Consider the following 26,176-nt stretch of genomic DNA (forward strand, 5'->3'; position numbering starts at 1 on the left):
AAGAGTACAAGTGGCCAACAAATATACGAAAAAACTGTTGCCATCGTCAGCGATTAGGGAAATGCCGATCAAAACCACACTGCAGTTTCATGGCAGGTCAGTCCGAATGGCAGCCATCGAGAACACACATGTAATCAATGCTGGCGAGGATGTGGGGAGAAAGGTCCACTCATGCATTGTGGGGGAGCTGCAAATTAGTCCATCCACTCTGGAAAGCCCTGCGGAGGTTCCTCAAGAGATGAGCAGTGGAACCATCACCTGACCCAGCTGCCCACTCCTGGACACTTATCCTGAGCTGTCCACGTCAGCACACCACAGTGGCAGGCACACCCATGCTTACAGCCGCACCACTCACAGTAGGTGTCCACCAGTGGATGGATGGATAAAGAACAGGGGCGTTGGGCGGGGGCTGGGGCTCAGTGGCAGAGCACTTGCCTAGCATGTGGGAGGCACTGGGTTTGATTCTCAGAACCACATAAAATAAATATATAAGATTACATAAAGTTATGTCCATCTACAACTAAAAGTATTCTTTAAAAAAAGAAAAAAGAAAGTGAGGTATATCAACACAATGGAGTTTTATTCATCCATAAAGAGGAATGAATTATGGCTTTTGCAGGAAAATGGGTGGAACGTGAGAACATTGTATTAGGAGAAATAAGCCAAACTCAGAAGGCCAAGGTCGAGTGTTTCTCTCACATGCAGAAGCTAGAGAGGAAAGAGGAAAACAAAGGGGGAGATCTCATGGAAACCCAAGGTCGATCAGTAGAGCGGAGGAAGGGACCAAGGGGAGGGGCTGGAAGGGAGGGAGGTGCTGTTATCCTGCGTGCATGTGCCCGTAGGTCACAACAGGGCCCCTGGTTGTTCACTGTAATGCCCCAGTAAGGAAAAGGAAAATGGAAAGATGAGCCACAGACAGGAGAAAAACATTTACCAAAGGGCAGCTCTGAAAGGAACCGATGCCCAGAATATATAAATAAATCTTAGAGCGCAGTAAACAAACCCACCTAACTGACCCACGAGTAACGGTCAAAGATCTGCGTGGACACGACCAAAGAAGATATGTGGATGGCAGAAAAGACACATCAAACCAACCTCGTTAGCCATGGAAAGAAGCAACTTAAAGCCACACGAGACCCCTGCACCCAGTCAGGATGGCCAGTCGCAGGAGATGCAGCCTGCCCGGCTTGCTGGGGGACAATGCTGCAGCCACTCAGGAAAACAGTGTCCCCTCCCTCCCTCCTTCTTTCCTTCCTTCCTTCCTTCCTTCCTTCCTTCCTTCCTTCCTTCCTTCCTTCCCTCCTCCCTTCCTTCCTCCCTCCCTCCCTTCCCTTCCTTCCTCTCTCCTTCTTCCCTTCCTTCCTTCCTTCCCTCTCTCTCTCTCTCTCTCTCTCTCTCTCTCAATCTCTCTCTCTTTTCTTCTTCGTTTCTTTTGAAACAAGGTCTCACTGTGTTGCCCAGGGTCAAGTGATCCTCCACATCAGCCTCCCAAGCAGCTGGGACTATAGGCAGGTGCCACTGTGCCCAGCTTGGTGGTCTCTTAGGGTCTAAGATGGACTTACCTTGTGATCTACAAGGTGGTAAGGCCCACTGCCCAGGTGAGAAAGGCATGGGTGGGCTGCTGAGGGTCCACAGATGGCTCTGGGAGACGGGATGTGGGACCTAAGATCACTGAGAAGAGGGTCTGGGAAGATCCTGTGGCAGCAGCTGGCAGACAGCACCTGGGTCCCTCACGACGTCACTCCAGGTGGCTGGTCTGTCCCTCTCTGCTCTCCTAGTGCAGGCCAGTCGCATGAGAGGCCCTGTCCTCTCCAAAGTGCCTTCAGTTCCCTGCCAGCCACCACGGGAGCGGGGACATCACTGTGGCAGCTTGCGTTGCCCTGTGAGACCGCATCACAAGGGACTTGGCGTGCACGCGAGAAAGCAGCTTTCTGCAGCTCACGTTGACCTGCCCTGATCCCCGCACGCCTGGGAGAAAGCCAGTGTCCCTCGCGGTGATGTGTATCTAGACGTACCAGGTGTTGTTTCCTTGGCAACGGGCAGGGGACGTGGTGTCTTACTGTCCTCGTTTTCTTCAAGGCGACACAACGGGCTACTCCTAGGTATTTACCTGGGAGAAAAGAATACGTGCATCCACATGAAGACATGTACGCAGATGCTCCTAGCAGTTTTGATATTTGTAGTAGTCTCAAGCTGGAAACCACACAAGTGTCCATCGAATGGTGACTGAATGAATACATGAGATGTCCACAGCAAAGCAATGAACTATTGATAAAGGCAGCAACGTGGGTGAATCTCAGCATGATTTTGCTGGGTTAAAAAAATCAAAGAAACAAAAGATGCAACATATGAAACGTTTATATAAAATCCTAGAAAACGCAAACTAAGCCTTAGTGACAGAAAGGAGATCAGTCGTTACCTGTTGAGTGAGAAAGGGTGGGCGGGAGAAGAAACCCATCCAACTATCCATCCACCCACCTACCCATCCACCCATTCACCTACCCACCCACCCACCCATCCATCCACCCCTTACTCATCCACCCACCCATCCATCCACTCACTTACTCATCCACCCATTCACCTACCCATCTACCCACCCATCCATCCACCCACCTACCCATCCACCCATTCACATACCCATCCATCCAACCCATTCACCTACCCATCCACCCATCTGTTCATCCACTCACCTACCCATCTACCCATTCGCCCATCCATCTACCCCGTACCTGCCCAGCTACCCATCTGCCCATTTGCCTATCCATCCACCACTCATCCATCCATGTCAAGGGGCATGATGACACTTGTGTGGTGATGGATGTGGATATATTTCTACCTGATTTTGGTGATAGATTCTTATGTGAATATGTATGTCAAAATGGACCAAATCATAATTAAGACCCTGGCAGTTTATTGTATATCAATTATACCTTAGTAAATTATGTCTTAGTAAAACTTGGTAAATATTTCAAATTGGAGCTTTTAGATAATACTACATCTGTTTTCCTTGTGGCAACATAAAATTATAGTCATAATTTATAGTGACTGAATGATATTCTAGGACATTTTTGGCTCTTAGAAAATTGTTTATTTTTTATTATAATTATTACTGCATATTAATTGTACAAAGTGGGATTCACTGAGACAATGTCACATGTGCGGGTAGTGTGCTTTGATTGTATGCACACTCCCCATTTTCTTCTTTCCCCTCCCCTCATCCTTTTCTCCTTCCCTAATCATTCCCATTCTGTAAAGCAACACATGTGATACCCATCTTTTCAAATCTATATTTTGTCTAGTATGATGATCTCCAGTCTCATCTAATTAAATGGCAAAATTTTGTTCCTCTTTTTGGCCAAATAACATTCCAATGTGCATATTTACCGTATTTTCTTTATCCATTCATCCACTGATGAGCAACAAGACTGATTCCATAACTTAACTGTGGTGCATAGGACCTTTAGAGATTTAAAATTGATCATAAAGATAGATCAGAACCAAAATTATACCAATGGTAAAAATTGCCAGTGGTTGTCAGGGATTTAGGCGAGCTCCAGGAGTGCTTAACACTTCCTGAGTGTCAGTCTCCTCACTTCAACACGAGGTGGAGCGTCAGGCTCTCAGTGCTGGGGAGGGTTCTGGTACGCTGGGTGCTTTGTGGAGGAGCTACAAAAGGAACACCCCACGACGCCGAGAGGTTTAATTTGTATGCCCATCCACCCAAGGACCTCCTTCCTTCTATTCACTCACTCATCCATCCATCCGTCCATCCATCTGTCCATCTGTCCATCCATACATCCATGAACCCATCCCTCCACCATGTGTCCATCATCCACCTGTCCATCCATACACGCATCCATCTGTCCATCTGTCTATTCACCCAACCATTCATCCATCCATCCACCCACCCACCCACCTATCCACCCATCCACCCACCCACGCACACGCGCATCCACCCCCCACTTCTGCCCAGCCAGAGGCAAAGCCATGGAGTGCACCTCTTGTGAGGTTGGCCATGGAAGAGCAAACAGAGGTTGCTGTCCACAAGGCACTCACTGCAGGAGGGTTGGAAATGGTCACAGAGCGAGGACACTGTCAGTGTGAGGGTGTGACACCTGGGCCAAGTCTCAAGGGAAGAAGGGGGTGACTGCCCCAGAATGGGAGAACCCCTGAACTGCAGTTTCCTGTCTGATAGCCCTGGATGAGGCCTGCCCATTGCCCAACTGCACAGTGGAGCCCTGGCCTGCTCAAGGACCCCAGGCAGCTGGGTTAGCCTCTCCCAACTCTTGTGTCCAAGAACAAACCCTTCTGTGTGCTCACTCACCCCGCCTTCACACACTGCACGGGGCCAACATCCTACTGAACCTGGGATGAACTCAGGGGCACTTGGAAAATGAGCCACAACCCCAACACTGTTTTGTATTTTATGTAGAGACAGGGTCTCACGGAGTTGCTTAGTGCTCTGCTTCTGATGAGGCTGGCTCTGAACTTGCAATTCTCCAGCCTCAGCCTCCTGAGCCACTGGGATTACAGGCATGTACCTCTGCACCTGGCCCCACATCCTACCTTTACATCCATGCAGGAGTGGGAGGTGATGTGGGGTTGTGCTTGCCTACTCCAAGGGTCAGAGCTGTCGAAGGTCGGGCAAAGGACCTACATCCCACGCGTGAGCTTGTCTCTCCGACATCTCAGGGGAACACTGGGTGGGGTGAGGAGAGGACCGTGCCAGGGCCGGGGTGTAGGCCATTCTACTCTGTTCCTCTGATGCTAGGGCTGGGCTCCACCTTGGGGGTAGACCAGGCCCACTAGGCCAGTTAAGTCCAAAAGGCTGGGGGCTGGGCTGCCGGGTTCTGGGGTTAAGACTGCAGTGGTGGTGGGAGTGATGGTCAGTACATAGTCCCGGGCCTGCCCAACTCTCTTCAGATGGTTTCACTGGTGCATGATGACGGCACAGGGGAGGTCCTCAGTGTGATGTCACACCTGCACCCAACACCACAGTGCACGGGGGGACTCAGTGTGAGGTCACACCTGCACCCAACACCACAGTGCACGGGGGGACTCAGAGTGAGGTCACACCTGCACCCAACACCACAGTGCATGGAGGGACTCAGTGTGAGGTCACACCTCACCCAACACCACAGTGCATGGGGGGACTCAGTGTGAGGTCACACCTGCACCCAACACCACAGTGCACGGGGGGACTCAGAGTGAGGTCACACCTGCACCCAACACCACAGTGCATGGAGGGACTCAGTGTGATGTCACACCTGCACCCAACACCACAGTGCACGGGGGGACTCAGAGTGAGGTCACACCTGCACCCAACACCACAGTGCACGGAGGGACTCAGTGTGAGGTCACACCTCACCCAACACCACAGTGCATGGGGGGACTCAGTGTGAGGTCACACCTGCACCCAACACCACAGTGCATGGGGGGACTCAGTGTGAGGTCACAACTGCACCCAACACCACAGTGCACGGGGGGACTCAGTGTGATGTCACACCTGCACCCAACACCACGGTGCATGGGGGGACTCAGTGTGATGTCACACCTCACACAACACCACAGTGTATGGGGGGACTCAGTGTGAGGTCACACCTGCACCCAACACCACAGTGCACGGGGGGACTCAGTGTGAGGTCACACCTGCACCCAACACCACAGTGCACGGGGGGACTCAGTGTGAGGTCACACCTGCACCCAACACCACAGTGCATGGGGGGGACTCAGTGTGAAGTCACACCTGCACCCAACACCACAGTGCACGGGGGGACTCAGTGTGAGGTCACACCTCACCCAACACCACAGTGCACGGGGGGACTCAGTGTGAGGTCACACCTGCACCCAACACCACAGTGCATGGGGGGACTCAGTGTGAGGTCACACCTGCACCCAACACCACAGTGCACGGGGGGACTCAGTGTGATGTCACACCTGCACCCAACACCACGGTGCATGGGGGGACTCAGTGTGATGTCACACCTCACCCAACACCACAGTGCATGGGGGGACTCAGTGTGAGGTCACACCTGCACCCAACACCACAGTGCATGGGGGGACTCAGTGTGAGGTCACACCTGCACCCAACACCACAGTGCACAGGGGGACTCAGTGTGATGTCACACCTCACCCAACACCACAGTGCATGGGGGGACTCAGTGTGATGTCACACCTCACACAACACCACAGTGTATGGGGGGACTCAGTGTGAGGTCACACCTGCACCCAACACCACAGTGCACGGGGGGACTCAGTGTGAGGTCACACCTGCACCCAACACCACAGTGCACGGGGGGACTCAGTGTGAGGTCACACCTGCACCCAACACCACAGTGCATGGGGGGGACTCAGTGTGAAGTCACACCTGCACCCAACACCACAGTGCACGGGGGGACTCAGTGTGAGGTCACACCTGCACCCAACACCACAGTGCATGGGGGGGACTCAGTGTGAAGTCACACCTGCACCCAACACCACGGTGCATGGGTGGACTCAGTGTGAGGTCACACCTGCACCCAACACCACAGTGCATGGGGGGACTCAGTGTGAGGTCACACCTCACCCAACACCACAGTGCACGGGGGGACTCAGTGTGAGGTCACACCTGCACCCAACACCACAGTGCACGGGGGGACTCAGTGTGAGGTCACACCTGCACCCAACACCACAGTGCACGGGGGGACTCAGTGTGAGGTCACACCTCACCCAATACCACAGTGCACGGGGGGACTCAGAGTGAGGTCACACCTGCACCCAACACCACAGTGCACGGGGGGACTCAGTGTGAGGTCACACCTGCACCCAACACCACGGTGCTCAGGGGGACTCAGTGTGATGTCACACCTGCACCCAACACCACGGTGCATGGGGGGACTCAGTGTGAGGTCACACCTGCACCCAACACCACGTGGCATGGGGGGACTCAGTGTGATGTCACACCTGCACCCAACACCACGGTGCATGGGGGGACTCAGAGTGAGGTCACACCTGCACCCAACACCACAGTGCATGGGGGGGACTCAGTGTGAGGTCACACCTGCACCCAACACCACAGTGCATGGGGGGACTCAGTGTGAGGTCACACCTGCACCCAACACCACAGTGCATGGGGGGACTCAGTGTGAGGTCACACCTGCACCCAACACCACAGTGCATGGGGGGACTCAGTGTGAGGTCACACCTCACCCAACACCACAGTGCATGGGGGGACTCAGTGTGAGGTCACACCTGCACCCAACACCACAGTGCATGGGGGGACTCAGTGTGAGGTCACACCTGCACCCAACACCACAGTGCATGGGGGGACTCAGTGTGAGGTCACACCTCACCCAACACCACAGTGCATGGAGGGACTCAGTGTGAGGTCACACCTGCACCCAACACCACAGTGCATGGGGGGACTCAGTGTGAGTTCACACCTGCACCCAACACCACAGTGCACGGGGGGACTCAGTGTGACGTCACACCTCACCCAACACCACAGTGCACGCGGGGACTCAGTGTGACGTCACACCTCACCCAACACCACAGTGCAGGGGGGACTCAGTGTGACGTCACACCTCACCCAACACGGTACGATTAGCCTTCTAGAGGGCAGTTGCTCTTCCTCCCCTTCCTCCTCTCTGTTCCTGGTCTCCTCTTCACCCTTTGATTTTTTCAATGAGCTTGTTATAATGTATATATTTGGATCGTGTTTTATCATGGGACGTAGGCATAGCCTAACTTGGTGGGTTTCTTCCCTGGCTGTCCCCAGGCCCAACCTCTCCCTTGCTCCTGGTGCCCCTCCTGAGTGGCTCAGTTTCCCCTGGCTACATGGGCTAGGAATTGGACTGAGCACTTGGTGTCGTGGCCCATGGCCTGAGGTGACACACATGGCGGACCTGTGGGCAGCCTGCCCTTGCTGGAAGCCGTGGTTTCAGTGAACAGGAACACGGTCACATCCAGGTTGACTCAGGGCAGGGAGAAGAGGGACGCCAGGTGGGCGGAGAGATGCACTTCACCAGAAGGACTGGACAGGGTCAGCACTCAAGGGTGGCTGGTCTTGGTTCTCCACGACAGAGAGGCAGCTGTGTGTGTGTGTGTGTGTTACCAGGGTGTCATTTTAAGGAACTGGTGGGGGCAGCAGGTCCAGCATTTGCAGAGCAGGACGGCGGGCTGGAGACCCGGCATTCTCCAGCCTGGGTTTTCAGGGGGCTGGGAACCAGCTCACACCCAAGACGTCTGGGGGCAGATGCCCTCTTTCTCAGGAGGCCAGGCCCACCCTCACTGAGGAGGGCCTCCTGCTGACGTCTGAAGACCTTTGCGGCAACATCAGTACTGACATCTGTCCCAGTTGGGTCCCATGGCCGTCCAGGTTGGCACCACAGGAGGGGGCGGCTGTCCCTCCCTCGTCAGCCTTCCTTCCTCAACCTGTCTTCCTCCCGCAGCTCGACCCAACCGCCGGATTCCTGGTGAGTCAGTCATGGATACGCAGAGGGGAACAGGCACCTCAGAAGCCTGTGACGTCCTTGCTGTCCCTCCCTGTGCTCAAGGCTGTAAATTCCGTGTATTCCCTGGAACAGCGTCTTGCTCAGGTAAACACCACGGGGTGTGGGCCAGCAGGTACCCGGGACCCTGCCCGCCCTTGGCTCTGGGTCCTGCCCACCATGGGTTCCAACCATCAGCTCCTTGCCCAGCAGCCCCTACCCGTGGCCAGGTGGGCTGCCACTATCACCTGGGCCACCACAAACTCTCCACTGCCAGCAGCTCCCGTGTCGAAGCCCCTCCCCTTCACCATGGCCCCTCTTGCCCTGTGGCAGAGGATCCCAGGCCACGGCTGAGGATCCCGCTGAGATGCTGCCCGTGACGTATCTGTGCAGAGGAGAGGGCTGACCAGCAGACAAAGGTGTTGTCCTGTGTCTGTCTGCTTCAGGCCCCCTGATATTCTGGTCTAGCTGCACCTTGACCTCTGCAGCCTGCTCGGGCATTTTCCGGCTGATTATTACCCTGTAGCAGAGCATGGGCCCCTTACCCTGGCTCCCTTCCCTGGTCTCACAAACTGCCCTGGTCCCCAACATATGCCAGGGCACTGTGATGACCTCAGCAAGCAATAGAGAAGCTGGCAGTGAAGCCACCTGGGCCAACAGCCCTGACCGCGTCCGCTTCAACACCAGCCCCTCCCACCACAGACTGACCCTCATTGCCAGCTCCCTGCTGGACTGCCTGGCACCACCGCTCAGGCAAGCCTGCCTGAGACCCTGGGATGGGCAAAGAGGGCCCTTAGGATGACCCCTGGGCCTGGGGTCACCCACCACAGTCCTATCTGGAGGGGACACAGGTTGATCTTCTCCATACGGGGAGCATTCGCCTTTTCCATTAGGGAAGATCTACCTTCTTTAACAATCTTTTTTGATTGTAGATGGACACAATTCCTTTATTTAATTAATTTGTATGTGGTGCTGAGGATCAAACTCTGCCTCACACATGCCGGGCCAGTGCTGCACCACTGAGCTGCAGCCCAGCCCAGGTCTATCTTTTCATCAGGAGGACCCACCTTCTCCATCTAGGGAGGACCCACCGTCTTCATCCAAGGAGGTCCTACCTTTTCATCAGGGAGGATCCATCTCCTCCAACAGGGAGGACCCACCTTCTCCATCAGGGAGGACCCTCCGTCTTCATCCAAGGAGGACCTACCTTTTCATTAGGGAGGATCCATCTCCTCCACCAGGGAGAACCCACCATTGCCATCAGGGAGGACCCACCTTCTTCATCAGGGAGGACCCACCTTCTCCATCAGGGAGGACTCACCTTCTCCATCCAGGGAGGACTCACCTTCTCCATCCAGGGAGGACTCACCTTCTTCATTAGGCAGGAGCCACTTTTCTCCATCAGGGAAGACCTACCTTCTTCATCAGGGAGGACCTACCTTCTCCATCCAGGAGGACCCACCTTCATCATCAGGGAGGACCCACCTTCTCCATCCAGGGAAGACCTACTTTCTTCATCAGGGAGGACCTACCTTCTTCATCAGGGAGGAGCTCACCTTTTCTATCCAGGGAAGATTCACCTTCTCCATCAGGAGGATTTCCCCTTTATCCAGGAAGAACCCAACTTCTTGGCGCTAAGGTAGGGGCTGTGCTTGGCATCCTATGTCTGGCCAGAATTTCTCTAATTCCCACCAAAGCAGAGCAAGACTGGTGTGGAAAATCACTGCCTCTTGGACTGATCCTTTGGTCCCCTCAGGGCTCAGTGCCAGCATGTGCGGCCCACACAGGGAAGTAGCACAATGGTGTACTCATCTCAGCCAGCTCAGTTCCCTAATCCCTACTCAGGCCACACACTCAGTGTCCCCCTGGTGTTCAAGTCCTGGCTGGGAGGACAGACCCCAGATAGGACCTGGGGGGCACAGTGGGACCAGATGAGGGGCATCCTCCCAGGCCTGTGGCTACTGGTCACCTTTGCCCCTGACATCCTTGAGTGCAGGGACTCTGGCTCTGGCCTGGGGGTCCTGCCTGCCGTGGTCCAGAGGCTGGAGTGCGAGGCAGTGTGAGCACAGGCTTTGACACAGGTGGTGAAGAAAGGCTGGCCCTAGCCCAAGTCACCACTGAATGGAGCGTGGCCAGGGCAGCAGTGTGGCAAGGGAGAGGGGCACTGTGCCCTTGATCCAGATCCTCCATGACCATTAGGTGAGCCCTCCTCACTGTTCCTGGAGCTCAGGACCTGGACTGGAATCTGAGGCTGTCCCTGTGACTTGAGCTCACTGTGAGCATTCTGGTTAAAGTCGGAAACTAAGTTCAGCATTGTCTGTTTTCAGGAGGATAACAATGTAGTGAGGGGAGGGACCCCGACTTCAGTTTATCCCCTGGCTACAGGTGGGTGACGGCAGGCACCCCTTCCTCCCTGGGCTGCCTTGAAAGAACTGCACACCTGGTGGGCTTCGGTTTGGGGCTGGTACATATGCTCAAGTACCACGCACGATTCCTTCAGGAATTTCCAGACTGCGCTGAGCAGTCGCCAGCTTTGGACTTGGCTCAGGGAGTCTGAGCTTCGTCAGAGGCCACTGCTCTCTCTGGGGCAGGATCCACTGCCTTGAGTGAGGTGTGGCCAGGAGAGCCTGGGCAGGTTGCCCCTCCAGACCCCTGTCCCCATGCATCCCCAGGAAAAGCAGCAACTGGTGGAGGAGTTTGCAAGGGCAGGCCTGCTGGGGTGGGGTCACCCTCCCGACCTGGGCCTCACTCCAGGCACTGAGCCAATTCCTTCATGGTCCAGGGGACCTGGTTCCAGCAAGTGTCCCCGGCTGGACTGGTGCTCCTCAAGTTCTAATTACATGTAATTCCAGAGACTGACTCAGGCTAGGAAAACATGGGGATTAGGGAGGGGATGGAGTTAGGGCTCTGGCCCCGTGCAAGGGGCTCCCTGCAGGGGAGTGGACCCTCAGGCCCACAGGAGCTCCTAGCTGGCTACACCTGGGTCAGGGTAGGTGGCCAAGCCTTGGTGCCCCCTGCCCCCAGAGTTTGGTCCCTGATAGGTGGGCTTGGTTGTCCCTGGGGTAACAAGGACTTGAGCTCTTTGGGGGCCTGTGGCCACCTCAGCCCACATTGCCTGCAGAGTGGGGTCCTGGGAATGAAGGAAATTGGAAAATACTGGTCTTGGAGCCCCTGGTCCAAAGCCCCTCTTTATCCTGGACTCTGTTGTTGGCACTGGGCTGGAGTCTGGGGGCGCTTAGGGATCCTGCAGAGCCTGCCGGGACACGATTCCGGGGGGAATGCCTCTACCCGGCCCACCCTGGGCCTTGTCCGCTAGTGGCTGGGAGGGGCGAGGATCGCCCTAGGTGTGTCCTGCATTTGGGTGATCATGCCGTTGCATCCTGAGGAACGCCAAGTTTGCCCAGGGAGTCATAAAAAGATAAACGCAGATAACCTGAATCAATATTTTCCCACTGTGGTCTACGGGAGCCCCCACAGCTGTTTTCTTGATAATCCGGCCAACGCCCCCCACCCTGCCCCTCCCCTGCCCTCCCGCCCTCGGACGGCCCACTGGGCATATAAGTCCTGGACTCCAGGCCTGGGCCGCTCTCCCACAGTGCCCTTCAGAGCCGCCATGGGGCTGCCACTGGCCCGCCTAGTGGCCACCTGCCTGGCTCTGGCCTTGGCTGGGGGCTCTGAGCTCCGCAGAGGTGAGAAGGCTGGGTGAGGTGGGCAGAGAGTGCTGGGACCAGAGGGCCAGGCAGCCAGGACCGTGCACAGTGCCTGGGAATGGGCTGGTCCCCTCTGCCTGGCCTTCAGGGCAGTCCAGCATACACTGGCTACCAGAGCAGCTCCTTCCCGGAGGGAGTGTTGGGCCCTTGCTGTCCTTTTGAGCTTGAGAGCCCGGCCAGAGGGGCCCGGGGGACCCCACACCCAGGGGAAGAGCAGCAGAACACCCGAGGTGGGCTGCCGTGGTGGGCGTGTGAGGTCCCAGGACAGCCCTGGAGGGTCGGCACCTCTGGTCCACCTGGTGAAGGGTCGCTTCAGCAGAAAGACTGGGGACCTCCACTCCATCAGTGCTCTGCTCCTGGTGGACAGAGTGACCAGGGTGCCCGAGGGCCTCTCTGTGTCACGTCCCAGGCCAGGCAGCTGGAGATGGGGCCGAGGTCCTGGGCAGTGACCCAGGCCTCAGAGGCCCTCCTGCAGGAGGGGGCTTCCAGGCTTGGCTACCTCTGGGGTCAGCTTGGGGTGGGCTGGGGCAGAACTTCTGGGCTGGGAGGCTCACCCGTGCCCCCACGGTTCCCGCAGAGGCCAGACCCCGAAGCCACAGCCACAACGTCTGCAGCACCTGGGGCGACTTCCACTACAAGACCTTCGACGGCGACGTCTTCCGCTTCCCCGGCCTCTGCGACTACAACTTCGCCTCCGACTGCCGAGACTCCTACAAGGAATTCGCCGTGCACCTGAAGCGCAGCTCGGGCCAGGGCGGGGCCCACCCCCAGGTGGAGTCCATCCTGCTGACCATCAAGGATGACACCATCTACCTCACCCACCAGCTGGCTGTGGTGAATGGGGCCATGTGAGTGGGGCTGGGCAGTGTCCCTTCCCGTGTCCCAGCACTGCTGGGGTGCCTGCTGGCTCCTCAGGGCAAGCCCGTCCCTGGCAGGCTCTGAGAGCCGGACGGCCGCTGCCGGGCCCCTCTGCCCCTGCACCCGCTAAGGAGAGAGCTGAGGGTGGAGCTCAGGTCATGATTCCCTCTGCACACACTGCTGAGGCCCCAGGAAGTCCTCAAGGGTCCTCCAGGGAGTCCCTCGCTGCCCCTCCTCTTGGAGCCGGCCAGTGGTCCTGGACGGGGTGCACAGGGACTGCCAGAGCCGCTCCCCAGGCTAGAGTTACAGAAGCTGTAGGGGAGAGGCTGCCTGCGCTGGCCACCTATTGTTCCTGCATTGTCTCTGGGACAATGAGGCCCTCTGGAATGTCTTCCTGTCCAGCGGGTTTCCACCTGTGGATTTGCCTGCTCCAGGGGTTTTATTTCCTGCACTCGACTCTAGCTGAGCTCCCCAGCTCCTACCCTGCCCAGGTCACCCTGGGGGTGAGGCAGGTGCACAGGAGCGAGGACCCTGAGAGCATGGAGACAGGGTGATGGGCTGGGCGGGGGCTGAAGCCCACCCCAGGCAGACCGTGGGGGTCGGGCCTCTGAGAGAGGACCTGGAAGGGGGTTGGGTGGCGTGGCCTCCTTCCCACTACTCTCAGGGCTCCTAGGAGGGGCCCTGCCCAGGACAGTGTCTGCGGAAGGGAGTGTGGAAGGAACTGAGCAGTTAGACCCCGGTCCTGCCCCAGGGAACCTGGTCAGCCCAGGATAGGTGCTCTCTGGCCACGGCTGATGTGCCCCCTGGCCTGGCCAAGTCTGTATGTGGGCCCAGGATGGGGCTGGGCCGGCAGCGATCCCCCGACTCCTCCCATGCACGTGGCCCCAGTGCACTCTGGGCAGCAGCACCTGGAGGACAAGCAGGGTGGGCCCTGGGCTGGGTGCTGGCAAGTGACTCCTGGTGCCCCCACAGGGTCAGCACCCCACACTACAGCTCGGGGCTGCTCATCGAGAAGAACGAGGCCTACACCAAGGTCTACTCCCGCGCTGGCCTCTCCCTCATGTGGAACCGTGAAGACGCGCTCATGGTGGGCACAGCATCCTGGGCCCCGGGGCTGGATGGCTCCTCCTCCAGCCCAGTCCTGGTGGCCCTCAGGAGGGCAGAGGGGTGGAGAAGGCTGCTGGGGACAGTGGCAGCACAGAGCTGGACTGGCCTGGCCCTTGGAGGGCTCTCTGTTCGGGGGCAGTGGGCGGGCCTCAGCTCTCCCCTGGCCACGCGCTGCTGCTCAGTGGCAATCGCCCTCTGACCTGCCACTCCTGTTTAAGGTGCCAGCCTGGCCTAGGGCTGCTGGGCCCCGTGGCCGCTCACCTGCCCATTTCCCCCACAGCTGGAGCTGGACAGCAGGTTCCAGAACCACACCTGTGGCCTCTGCGGGGACTTCAACGGCCTGCAGACCTACTCGGAGTTCCTCTCTGAAGGTGAGTGCCAGGCTGGGGCTCTGTGGGGCAGGGGCAGGGCGGAGCTGCTGACCACGGCCTGCTGTGCCCCCAGGCATCCTGTTCAGTGCCACTGAGTTTGGGAACTTGCAGAAGATCAATAAGCCCGAGGTGGCGTGCCAGGACCCCGAGGAGGCGCCAGCGCCCGAGTCCTGCTCTGGCCACGTGAGTCGGGGGCCTCGTGCTCCTGGGTGGGGCCCACCTCTGGGTGCTCTTGGGGAGCCCAGCGCGCTGGGGAGGGAGGGAAGGTGCGAGAGTTACCCGCCCCCACGTCCTTCCTACCAGCGTGCCGAGTGCGAGAGCCTGCTGACCGCTGAGGCCTTCGAGGACTGCCAGGCCCGGCTGCCGCTGGAGCTGTACGTGCAGGCCTGCATGCAGGACCGCTGCCGGTGCACGCAGGGCAGCGCCTGCGTCTGCAGCACCCTCGCTGAGTTCTCCCGCCAGTGCTCCCACGCGGGCGGCCGGCCCGGGAACTGGAGGTCGGCCTCCCTCTGCCGTAAGTGGCCAGGGAACCGTGGGGCACTCAGGGCCAACACCAGCATCCCTGGTCCTGGGAGGCCCCAGGCGGGAGCCTGTGCCAAGTGCCCGGGTGCCACGGCTGTGGGGAGCCGCGGCCCCTGGGCTGTGCCTTGGCCACCCTGCTCCGCGCTTGCGGCTTTGCCTGTTCATGGGGCTGCCTTCACTTCCAGCCAAGAGCTGCCCCGGGAACATGGTCTACCTGGAGAGCGGCTCGCCCTGTGTGGACACCTGCTCTCACCTGGAGGTCAGCAGCCTGTGCGAGGAGCACCACATGGACGGCTGTTTCTGCCCGGAAGGTGTGGCTCTGGGAGGCGCCCACCGGGGGGAGGTGCTGGCAGCCGCGCCCTGGGGAGGACGGCACGGCTCACCTGCCAGGTGACTCGCCCTCCTTGCCGTCCCAGGCACTGTGTATGACGACCTCACGGGCAGCGGCTGCATCCCGGTGAGCCGGTGCCACTGCAAGCTGCACGGGCACCTGTACGTGCCGGGCCAGGAGATCACCGACGACTGTGAGCAGTGGTGAGTCGGGGGCCCAGGGCGCAGGGCCGGGACGGGCGGGCGCCCCCGAGCCCTGACCCTGTGCTCTGACGGCCGACAGCGTCTGCAATGCTGGCCGCTGGGAGTGCAAAGACCTGCCGTGCCCCGGGACCTGCGCCCTGGAAGGCGGCTCCCACATCACCACCTTCGATGGGAAGAAGTTCACCTTCCATGGGGACTGCTACTACGTCCTGACGAAGGTGGGAGGGCTGCAGTTGGGGTCTGTGCCCTCCCGGCAGGGGGCAGACTGGCTCTCCCTGGGGGGCAGCGGTGTTGAGAAGTGGGCTTTCCCTTCTAAGTCACCATGGGGCCCTGGCCCTGGGCCAGGGCCGGTGCTGCCCTCTGTGCTCAGCGCCTCTGCCTTCCGCGCACAGGCTGACCACAATGACTCCTACACCCTCCTGGGCGAGCTGACCCCCTGCGGCTCCACGGACAAGCAGACCTGCTTGAAGACGGTGGTGCTGCTGATGGACGGAAAGAAGAACGTGGGTGTCGCTGCCTGTCCCCCGGGGGCCCCCGGGTCCTCAGGCCCTCTCAACCCTGCCTACCCTCGGCCTTTCTTGCAGGTGGTGGCCTTCAAGTCGGATGGCAGTGTGCTACTCAATGAGCTGGCAGTGACCCTGCCCCACGTGGCTGGTGAGGGCCAGGACCTCCAGCTGGTCCGTGCAGGCAGCCTGGAGGCTGGGCTGGGGAGGGCCCTGTGGCCTGGGGCAGGCCCCCCCTCGCGGCCTCTGCTGGGGCGGTGGGTCCTCTCTGCAGCGGGAGCCCTCTGACTGGGCCCCTCACTGGCCCCTCACTGGCCCTCACTCCCCGCCTTGCAGCCAGCTTCTCCATCTTCCAACCCTCCTCCTACCACATCGTCGTGGACACGGCCCTCGGGCTGCGGCTGCAGGTGCAGCTGGTGCCGGTCATGCAGCTCTTCGTGACGCTGGAGCAGGCCGCCCAGGGGCAGGTGCAGGGTGAGTGGCCCCGCCCGGCTCCCCGCCAGGCCCCACCTGGGGCTCCACCAGCCCAGAGCCCTCCCAACCCTGTCCCGGCCCCCCAGGGCTCTGCGGGAACTTCAACGGCCTGGAGAGTGATGACTTCAAGACAGCGGGCGGGCTGGTGGAGGCCACGGGCGCCAGCTTCGCCAACAGCTGGAAGGCGCAGGCCAGCTGCCATGACAAGTTGGACTGGCTGGATGACCCCTGTTCCCTCAACATCGAGAGCGGTGAGGCTTGGCACAGTGGGCTGCCCACGGCCTGCGGTGCCCTCGAACCTGGCCAGTGAGGCCTCGGGGCAGATGGGGCTCCTGGTGGGACAGGGTGTGGGTGAGGGCCGGAGGAGGTTGGCGGCCACTGTGCTGGGTGCCAGCTCCCCCACCTGCTGTGTCCTGCTGCTCAGCTGGTTTAGGGCGGCATGTGGTGGCAGCTGCCAAGTGACATGGCAGGGGGTGACCAGCTAATGGCTGGGTGGTGGCCCTCATCCAGAGACTGGCCTGGAGCTGGGACAGTGTGCCCTCCACCCACCACATCTGGTGATTCTTGGCCCCTTGCGGGTGGAGAGAGAGGAGGTGGTGGGTGCTAGCAAGGGGTCCCACCCTGCCTGGAGCCGCCAGGGTATCTGACCAGAGGGAGAGAGGGGCCTGGGCTCGGGCCCATGTCTGCTCCAGCCGGGGCGAGCCAGCACTGGACCCGGGGCGGGCGGAGGGGCCCGGCCCCGCTGAGTCCCCACCTGCCTCCAGCCAACTACGCGGAGCACTGGTGCTCTCTCCTGAGGAAGACAGAGACCCCCTTCGGCAGGTGCCACCTGGCCGTGGACCCCACTGAGTACTACAAGGTCAGCCTGCCTGCCCCATGCCGCCTGCCTGCGCGCTCAGCCTGGGAAGGGCGCGTGGGCTCATCGGCTGCGCGGGAGCCGGGCCTGCGCCCAGACCTCCGCTCACGGCCTCCGTTTGGTTTCCAGAGATGCAAATATGACACCTGCAACTGTCAGAACAACGAGGACTGCATGTGTGCAGCCCTGTCCTCCTATGCGCGGGCCTGTGCCGCCAAGGGCGTCATGCTGTGGGGCTGGCGGGAGCGCGTCTGCAGTGAGTGCCTCCCCGCGGCTGGGCCCTGGGGCGGCCCGGAGCTGGGTGATCCGGGAGGGTCAGCCTCCTGCAGCTGGCTCCTGGCTTCCTCCATCAGGACCAGGGATGGGGCGGCCGGAGCTCTGCGGTTCTTGGCTGGATGGGTGTCTGCTGCCCTGATGGAGTGGGGCTCAGGGACAGTCTTAGGGGGAGTGGGCAGCAGGTCCCTCCTGCCCCTCACTCTGGTCCCTTGGTTCTCCGCAGACAAGGATGTGGGCTCCTGTCCCAACTCCCAGACCTTCCTGTACAACCTGACCACCTGCCAGCAAACCTGCCGCTCCCTCTCCGAGGGGGAGACCCACTGTCTCAAGGGCTTTACGCCTGTGGACGGCTGTGGCTGCCCAGGTCATACCTTCCTGGATGAGAAGGGCCGCTGCGTGCCCCTGGCCAAGTGTTCCTGCTACCATCGCGGCCTCTACCTGGAGGCAGGGGATGTGGTCTTGAGACAGGAGGAGCGCTGGTGGGTATCCAGCTGGGGAGGGAGGCCTGGGGGTGGGCTGCTTCCCGAGCTCCGCTGTGAGCTGAGACCTGGGGGATCCTGCATGGGGGAGCCAAGGCCCCCAAAGGGTGCAGACGTGCCTGGGTGGGGCTGAGGAGTGGCCAGGCTGGCATCTGCTCCCGGCGGCAGCTTCCTGGGACAGCCCGGAGTGAGGACTGCCGGGCCCCGTTTACCGCCCCCCACCTCTCCTTCTCAGCATCTGCCGAAATGGGAGGCTGCACTGTATGCAGGTCAAGCTGATTGGCCAAAGTAAGTGGACGCTGCCCTGTGCGTGGCCACCTGCCCTGGGGCTTGCTCCCCTGCTCCCTCTCCTGCCTGCCCAGCCCTCTAACTTCAGCTTGAGTAAGGCGGCCCCTCTATCCCACAGGCTGTGCAGCCCCAAAGATCCTTGTCGACTGCAACAACCTGACTGCCCTGGCTACCCGAAAGCCCCGCCCCACCAGCTGCCAGACGCTGGTTGCTGGCCATGTGCGTGCTGGGAGGGCGTGGTGGGGGGCTGGGGGTATCTCCTTCTGCCTGAGCCCCCTGTGGAGGGAGACTCCTGTAAGCCTTGCCCGCCAGGGTCTGGATGCTGAATCCTTTGGACACTGGACCTTGTTGACACTGCCCCTGTCCTTAGAGAGAAGTGGTGGCTTGTGGGTCCCCTGGGCACAGGGGCTGGTTTAGGGGCCCTAGGCAGGTGACCCTCACCTGTCTCCTTGCCCATACACAGGCCTTAGGGGAGCGGGTCCTGGGGCCAGGCAGAGCCATCAGAGGGCCCAGGGCACCGGTAGAGCTCACACTGCGTCTGCTCCTGGCTCCCAGAGGGGCCTTGGTCTCACTGAAGCCCACTTTGGCTGCCCCCAGTACCATACGGACTGTGTCAGTGGCTGTGTGTGCCCCGAGGGACTGCTGGATGATGGCCGGGGTGGCTGTGTGGTGGAGGAGGAGTGCCCCTGTGTCCACAACAAGGACCTGTACGCCCCCGGGGACAAGATCAAGCTGGACTGCAACAACACCTGGTAAGGGGAGGGACCCTGCCTGGGTCTTGCAGGGCCATGGGTGGCTCCTGCTCAGCTGACCGGCAGTCTCCTGTGTTTGCCTCTGGTCTTGGAGCAGAGCGGGGGCAGGGGAGGTTTGGGCTGGGGTGGGTGCAGGCAGATTTCCAGCATGGGCTGCCAGAGAGTTGTCCCCACCAACCCGGGGTCTTGGCCAGGCTGCTGTCTGAGCAGGTTAGGGCCCTGGGCTCCGGCCCCTTCAGGTTCCTCTCCTGCTCTCCTCAGCACCTGCCAGAGAGGACGCTGGGAATGTACCCAGTTCGTGTGCCATGGCACCTGTTCCATTTACGGGAGTGGCCACTACATCACCTTTGATGGGAAGCACTACGACTTTGACGGACACTGCTCCTATGTGGCTGTTCAGGTGAGGCTGGGCCTGCTCCTTCCCTGTGGTCCCCACTCCACCTGCTCTGAGGTTCGTGAGCCCTGGTGGGAGGGCCAGCCTGTCTCTGCCCCAGGCCCCACCTTGTCAGGATTTGGGCTTCTGACTGGGAGAGGAGTGGGCATGGCAAAGCCCCCTCTCCAGATCTGTGACCCTCCTGCTGATGCACAGGAGGGAGTGGGGTTGAGAGCAGCCGTGGGGAGTGGGGGTCCTGCGTGTGCACATACACGCATGAACAGTAGGCCGGTCCTGGCCAGCTCTCCAAACCCCTGCCTCCCGGGCCAGCGGAGGAGCGCTGCCCCACCACTCTGAGTCGGGGCGGAGCCACGGTCAGCACCGGGGTCCCAGCGTCCTGGCTGACCTCGCCCTCTGTCCCAGGACTACTGCGGCCAGAACGCCTCCACGGGCTCCTTCAGCATCATCACTGAAAATGTCCCCTGCGGCACCACCGGCGTCACTTGCTCCAAGGCCATCAAGATCTTCATAGGGGTGAGTGCTGCCCATCCCTGGGGACCCGAGAGCCCTTGGGGACCCTCAGACACTGCTAGTGACCTGCCTCTCCTCTGGGCAGAGGACGGAGCTGAAGTTGGAGGACAAGCACCGAAAGGTGGTCCAGCTGGAGGAGGGCCACCACGTGTCCTTCACCACACGGGAAGTGGGCCAGTACCTGGTGGTCGAGGCCAGCACTGGCATCATTGTCATCTGGGACAAGAGGACCACCATCTTCATCAAGCTGGCTCCCTCCTACAAGGTAGACTGCCCTTACTGCCTGTCCTCTCCAGGGCCACCCAGCTGCTGCGCTGCGGGCCGGCCCTGGCCCTGCCCCTCCCAGCTGCCTCCGCGCCTTCTGAAGCCTGGTGCTCATCCCTTGCAGGGCACCGTGTGCGGCTTGTGCGGGAACTTTGATGACCGCACTAGCAATGACTTCACCACAAGGGACCACGTGGTGGTGAGAAGCGAGCTAGACTTCGGGAACACCTGGAAGGAGGCCTCCACCTGCCCAGACGTGAGCACCATCCCTGACCCCTGTAGCCTGAATCCGCACCGCCGCTCCTGGGCTGAGAAGCAATGCAGCATCATCAAGAGCCCGGTGTTCAGCGCGTGCCACAGCAAGGTGGGTGGCGCTGCCGCCAGGTGGGCGGGGCCACAGGCGGGGCCCAGAGAGGGGCGTGGTCCTAGGCCCAGTAGGTCTCTTGGGGTCCCTGCAGCCTCTCCGCTTGCGCAAAGGGCACTCTTAGGAGTCACTTTGATGTGTCGCTGTGGAGTACTTGTCCTTGAGCTTTGCCCTGTCCACTTTGTTCTTTGGATATGTGACTGGATGACCAGGTGTCCCTCTGAGACTCCTAGTTGGACCCATCCTCCCTGTACCTCTCTGGCTTACTTGCTCACCATGGAGGGAGGGAAGGCAGGTAAGGGGTTAATGACCAGATGGCCTCAACTACAGGCAGTAGAGGGCAGGGCCAGTTTTAGGATTGCCATCTTACCCCCCGACCCTTGAAGCCCTCAGGGCTGCACAGTCAGGGTGTCTTTGGACAACCCCTAGCCCTGAGTCACACTGGGGCCCAGGAGGCTGGCCCAGGCCACTGTTCGTCCAAGGATCAGGGCCAGACTCAGGGTCATGAGCTCCAGGGCCCTCAGGCAAAGTCCTGGCCCCAGGAAGGCAGCACGGGCCCAGGGCACACCCAGGTTTTCTCCTCAGGTGGACCCCACGGTGTTCTACGAGGCCTGTGTGCAGGACTCCTGTTCCTGCGACACAGGAGGAGATTGCGAGTGCTTCTGCTCCGCTGTGGCCTCCTATGCCCAGGAGTGCACGAAGGCGGAGGCCTGTGTGTTCTGGAGGACGCCGGACCTGTGCCGTGAGTGCCCACGGTTCTGACCAGGGGCTGCAGTGAGGGCTGGGGCCGCGGCACCCCTCCCAACCAGTGACAGCACGCGTGTTGTTCCCCTGTGCTTCCCGGGTACCTTTCCTGGGGTCACTATGAGACTTGGGTTGTCAGGATCCAGCAGAACGTGTCCCTGCCCACACCCCACCCCTCCCTCGCCCTTGCCTTGGCACCTGCCTGGTCCTGCTGAGTCTGACGCTGTCCCTATCCTCTCTGTCCTCCCAGCCATATTCTGTGACTACTACAACCCCCCAGATGAGTGTGAGTGGCATTATGAGCCGTGTGGGAACCGTAGCTTTGAAACCTGCAGGACCGTCAACGGCGTGCACTCCAACATCTCCGTGTCCTACCTAGAGGGTGAGCAGGGCAGCCCTCCAGGGAGCGGAGAGCACAACTGGGAGGCCCCGTGGGGCTCAAAGCTGCCACCAGCTGCAGACCCCTGGGGACCCCAGAGAGAGGCCTGAGGTCTGGGGCTGAGGCCCAGGGTGGGCCAGGCTCCTGTGGCAGCATATGCTCTTCCAGTAGCAGGGCTGGGAGCTCTCACGGAGAGCCAGGAAAGAAGCCCTTATCGCCAGCCTGAAAGGCCAGGGTGCAAATGCTGGGGCTGTGCAGCAGGACACCTGTGGGCAGACCTGGGCCCCATCCCTGTCCCCTCACCCTGCCAGCGGGACCCCTGAGAGAAGCAACTGATGGGATGCTGGGGAGGTTCCAGTGGACTGGAGGTCCTCCGTAGGGGTCCAAGGCCCATGTCCTGTGCCTGCCAGGTTGTTACCCGCGGTGCCCTAAGGAAAGGCCCATCTATGACGAGGACCTGAAGAAGTGTGTCACTGGGGACAAGTGCGGCTGCTATGTTGAGGATACCCGCTACCCCCCAGGAACGCTTGTTCCCACTGAGGACCTCTGCACTTCTTGGTACCTAAGCCCACGTTGCACGGAGCCTGGGGTGGGGGTTGGCGCACACGTAGGCAGGGCCACACATGCACACACATAACAAGCACACACATGCCTTCTCTCACACACACGAGATCACACGCTGCCCCATGCAGGTGCACACACACACGCGTGTGTACACAGCCACATGCATGTCATGTACACACTGCACACCCCATGCATGCATGTGCATGAACACAGTCCACAGGTGCACACAGTCACACATGCACATGAATGTCACCTGCCTGCTCCGGCTCTTCCCATCTTTCCTGTCCCCTGCCTCTGCCCACATTTAGAACCTGATGGGTGGGCTCCTCTGGGGTGGCACCGGGCGCAGGCCTGGAGGGGGCAGGTGGGCCTGAGCCACCATGCTTGCTTTGCAGTGTGTGCACAGACTCCTCACATGTGGTCTGCCAGCCGGAGGAAGGTAAGCTGCTCTCTGTTGCTACTCCGTTGGCAGCAGGAGGGGGCTTCCAAACCAGGAAACCTGAAACCTGTCCTGGTCCTGGCGGAATGTTCCCACATGGCTCCCACACGGCTCATGATGCCACTCACACTCATCTGGGGGGTTGTTGCAGTCACCAGCATACATGTCATTCCCCCAGGACCAGGACAGGCGGGCCTGGTGGGGCTGTCCTCCTGCGCTCTGCCTGTTGGTGCCCAGGGTCCTTCCTCCTGCTCAGACCTGCGCTGCTATGTAGCAGCCCATGGGCTCCTACGACATGTTGAATCCCTTCTTATGGGAGCTGGTTCCCCATGGTGAACATCTGTTCCCGTCCCCTGTGTGTCCTGTGTTCTGGTGAGGCCCCTTCTTCCAAGGGCAGAATTCTGGGAATGGGGTCCTGCAGGGGCATTTGTTGGCTTTTGTTGGAACTGGGGGAACCCAGCCTCTTGTGAGTTGCCAGGCAGCCCTGGTGAATCTGCCTCTGTTCTGCCATGCTGATGGCTGGCCTCCCTCCCATCCCCAGGGAAGATTCTCAACCAGACCCAGGACGGTGTCTTCTGCTACTGGGAGTTCTGTGGCCCCAATGGGACGGTGGAGAAGCACTTCAACATCTGTGCAACTACCACGGCACCACCATCCACCCTGACGTCCTCCACCACCTCCTCTGTCCCCACCACCACTCCCTCCACCACCACCACCACCCCCACCACCCCCACCACCCCCAGCACAGGTGAGGACCCATGGCAGTGGATCTCTGCTGGGGCCCGTGCCTGTCCTCGGCAGCACACGTGGCCTGGGAAGCCAGCTTCTGTCTGCAGATCCTCTGCTACAGGCGGTGACATCCATGTTCCTCAATCCCTACAAAAATGTCCCCAAGGGCTAACCAGAGGACTTCCTTAAATTCCTCTGTTTGTTCTGGTCAAAATCATAGCCACCACTGACCAAGCCACCAGGAAGGAGAGTAATGACCTGGGGAGAACGCTACTTTAAAAGTGAAAAGAACTAAAGACTCTCAAACTCGGTAATGACAATCTTTCCCTTCTCTATTGCAGTTCCATCAACAACGCAAAGTAAGTGACACTGAAGACACATGTCATGGTGACAAACAGTGCCAAGAAGAGCAGAAACCCCAGGGAGACTGCCCAGGACCTGTGAGGCTGGGCAGGCTTATCCACTTGAGGAGCAGTGATGGGTTTATTTTGGCAACTTTACTCTCTGCCAGGCCAGGGACTACTGAGGTGGGACTTGACCTGCTGTGAGTGACAGTGTTGTTGGTCAAGAGTAGAGACAAACCCTGTCCATACTGTTCCTTACTGGAATGGTGACCCCAGAGATTGCTCTTTTTTTTTTTTTGACACTAAGTCTCGGAATGGCTGAGGAAGGAGCACTGAGCTGAAGCTTCAAGGTGCGGGTCTATCAGACCCGACATGGCCTTGGGTGGCCTCTGCCCTTTGGGCCTCAGTATTTCAGTTTGTAAAATGAGGGTGGAAGTCAGGTCTAACCCCTGTCCTGCCACCTGGTCCTTTGTTGGGGACGGGATGGGCAGCCATATCCAGAGATGGTCAGGAGGCCCTAAGATCTTCCAGGCATGCAGACTTCGTTGAAGGCACCTCTGCCCAGATGCAAATAACCACTGCGGGGTTCTCCCTTCTAGGGTTGTGCTGCTCCTGGTCTGACTGGATCAACGAGGACCACCCGAGCAGCGGCAGCGATGGTGGTGACCGCGAGACGTTCGACAGTGTCTGCAGGGTTCCAGAGGACATCCAGTGCAGGTCAGCCACAGAGCCACACCTCAGCTGGGAGCTGCTGGGGCAGAAGGCACAGTGCAATGTCTCACTTGGGTTCATCTGCAACAACGAAGACCAGTATGGAAGTGGACCATTTGAACTCTGCTATGACTACGAGATACGGGTGTATTGTTGCTTACCGATGGATGACTGCGGTACTTCGCCCACGCCCTCACCGCCCACGCCCTCACCAACCACGCCCACGCCTTCAACAACCACGGGGACACCTACGCCAACCACGCCCACGCCCTCACCAACCACGCCCACGCCCTCACCAACCACGCCCACGCCCTCACCAACCACGGGGACACCTACGCCAACCACGCCCACGCCCTCACCAACCACGCCCACGCCCTCACCAACCACGCCCACGCCCTCACCAACCACGGGGACACCTACACCAACCACGCCTAAGCCCTCATTGACGACCACGCCCACACCACCAACCACGCCCTCAACAATGACCACGCCCACGCCTTCACCAAACACACCAACGCCATCAACAACGCCGACATCTTCACCAACTACGCCCTCAACAACAACCACACCTACACCAACCACGCGTAAGCCTTCATTGACGACCACGCCCTCACTCAGGACCACGCCCACCACTCCCTCTACCTCAACCAGGACAAGCCCCAGTACCTCGGAATGGACAAGCACTGCTGCCACATCCACAGCTACCCCGGGAACAACTACGCCTGTGACCACCACCACGCCAGGGCCAGAAACAACCACCTCTGTCACGTCCACCCCATCCACCACTGTGAGTCCCACTCCTTGTCTGGACTGCGGATGGACTGGCTGGCTGGATTCTGGCAAACCCAGCTTTGAGAAGCCGGGTGGAGATTTTGAATCAATCGAAGGTGTCTGCGCCCCGGGCTGGGCCACTAACATCTCCTGCCGAGCGGCGCAGTATCCCGACGTCCCAATCCAACAGCTGGGACAGAAAGTGGTGTGCAACGTCTCTGTAGGACTGGTCTGCAGAAACGAAGACCAGAGGCCAGGCGGAGTCATCCCCATGTCCTTCTGCGTCAACTACGAGATCAACGTCCAGTGCTGCAGACCCTGTGGCTCCACAGTGGCACCGACCACGACCATAGGGACCTCTACCCTGCTGCTCACCACAACAGAGCCCTCGACCCCAACACCTGGCACCACACCAACATCTACCACTACTCACACCCCCACCCCAACACCTACCACCACAACCACAGAGTCCCCAAGCCCAACGCCCACTACCACAGTGACCACAACCCCAATACCACCTACTGGAGAGACCCCAACTCCAGGCACCACCACTCAGACCCCAACTCCAACCTCCACCATCTCCACTACCACCATCCCTGAGACCACCACACCAACACCCACCACCACAACCACAGAGTCCCCGAGACCACAGTCCACCACCCCAATCCCAGGCTCCACCACCACACAGACCCCAATCCCAGGTACCACCACTCAGACTCCAATCCCAGGTACCACCACTCAGACCCCAATCCCAGCCACCACCAC

General features: G+C 59.7%; 1 protein-coding gene across 1 annotated transcript in view; it reads left to right on the forward strand.

Moving 5' to 3' along the window:
• Positions 1–12,081: 12,081 nt before the first annotated feature.
• Muc2 (mucin 2, oligomeric mucus/gel-forming) overlaps positions 12,082–26,176 on the forward strand; it is a 29,852-nt gene continuing 15,757 nt past the window's right edge. Inside the window, exons 1-30 of the mRNA XM_047516377.1 lie at positions 12,082–12,157; positions 12,756–13,026; positions 14,009–14,123; positions 14,424–14,514; positions 14,588–14,697; positions 14,818–15,028; positions 15,222–15,347; positions 15,453–15,570; positions 15,650–15,788; positions 15,963–16,073; positions 16,155–16,224; positions 16,410–16,547; positions 16,634–16,798; positions 17,312–17,406; positions 17,533–17,659; positions 17,903–18,158; positions 18,394–18,446; positions 18,565–18,665; positions 19,044–19,198; positions 19,460–19,598; positions 19,995–20,105; positions 20,188–20,367; positions 20,491–20,730; positions 21,316–21,472; positions 21,725–21,856; positions 22,264–22,411; positions 22,813–22,856; positions 23,398–23,604; positions 23,927–23,944; positions 24,529–26,112. Of these exons, the coding sequence (XP_047372333.1) occupies positions 12,082–12,157; positions 12,756–13,026; positions 14,009–14,123; positions 14,424–14,514; positions 14,588–14,697; positions 14,818–15,028; positions 15,222–15,347; positions 15,453–15,570; positions 15,650–15,788; positions 15,963–16,073; positions 16,155–16,224; positions 16,410–16,547; positions 16,634–16,798; positions 17,312–17,406; positions 17,533–17,659; positions 17,903–18,158; positions 18,394–18,446; positions 18,565–18,665; positions 19,044–19,198; positions 19,460–19,598; positions 19,995–20,105; positions 20,188–20,367; positions 20,491–20,730; positions 21,316–21,472; positions 21,725–21,856; positions 22,264–22,411; positions 22,813–22,856; positions 23,398–23,604; positions 23,927–23,944; positions 24,529–26,112 (5,488 nt within the window). The remainder of the gene's footprint in view (positions 12,158–12,755; positions 13,027–14,008; positions 14,124–14,423; positions 14,515–14,587; positions 14,698–14,817; positions 15,029–15,221; positions 15,348–15,452; positions 15,571–15,649; positions 15,789–15,962; positions 16,074–16,154; positions 16,225–16,409; positions 16,548–16,633; positions 16,799–17,311; positions 17,407–17,532; positions 17,660–17,902; positions 18,159–18,393; positions 18,447–18,564; positions 18,666–19,043; positions 19,199–19,459; positions 19,599–19,994; positions 20,106–20,187; positions 20,368–20,490; positions 20,731–21,315; positions 21,473–21,724; positions 21,857–22,263; positions 22,412–22,812; positions 22,857–23,397; positions 23,605–23,926; positions 23,945–24,528; positions 26,113–26,176) is intronic.

The sequence above is a fragment of the Sciurus carolinensis genome, chromosome 11 (genome assembly GCF_902686445.1).
Source record: "Sciurus carolinensis chromosome 11, mSciCar1.2, whole genome shotgun sequence".
NCBI lineage: Eukaryota > Metazoa > Chordata > Mammalia > Rodentia > Sciuridae > Sciurus > Sciurus carolinensis.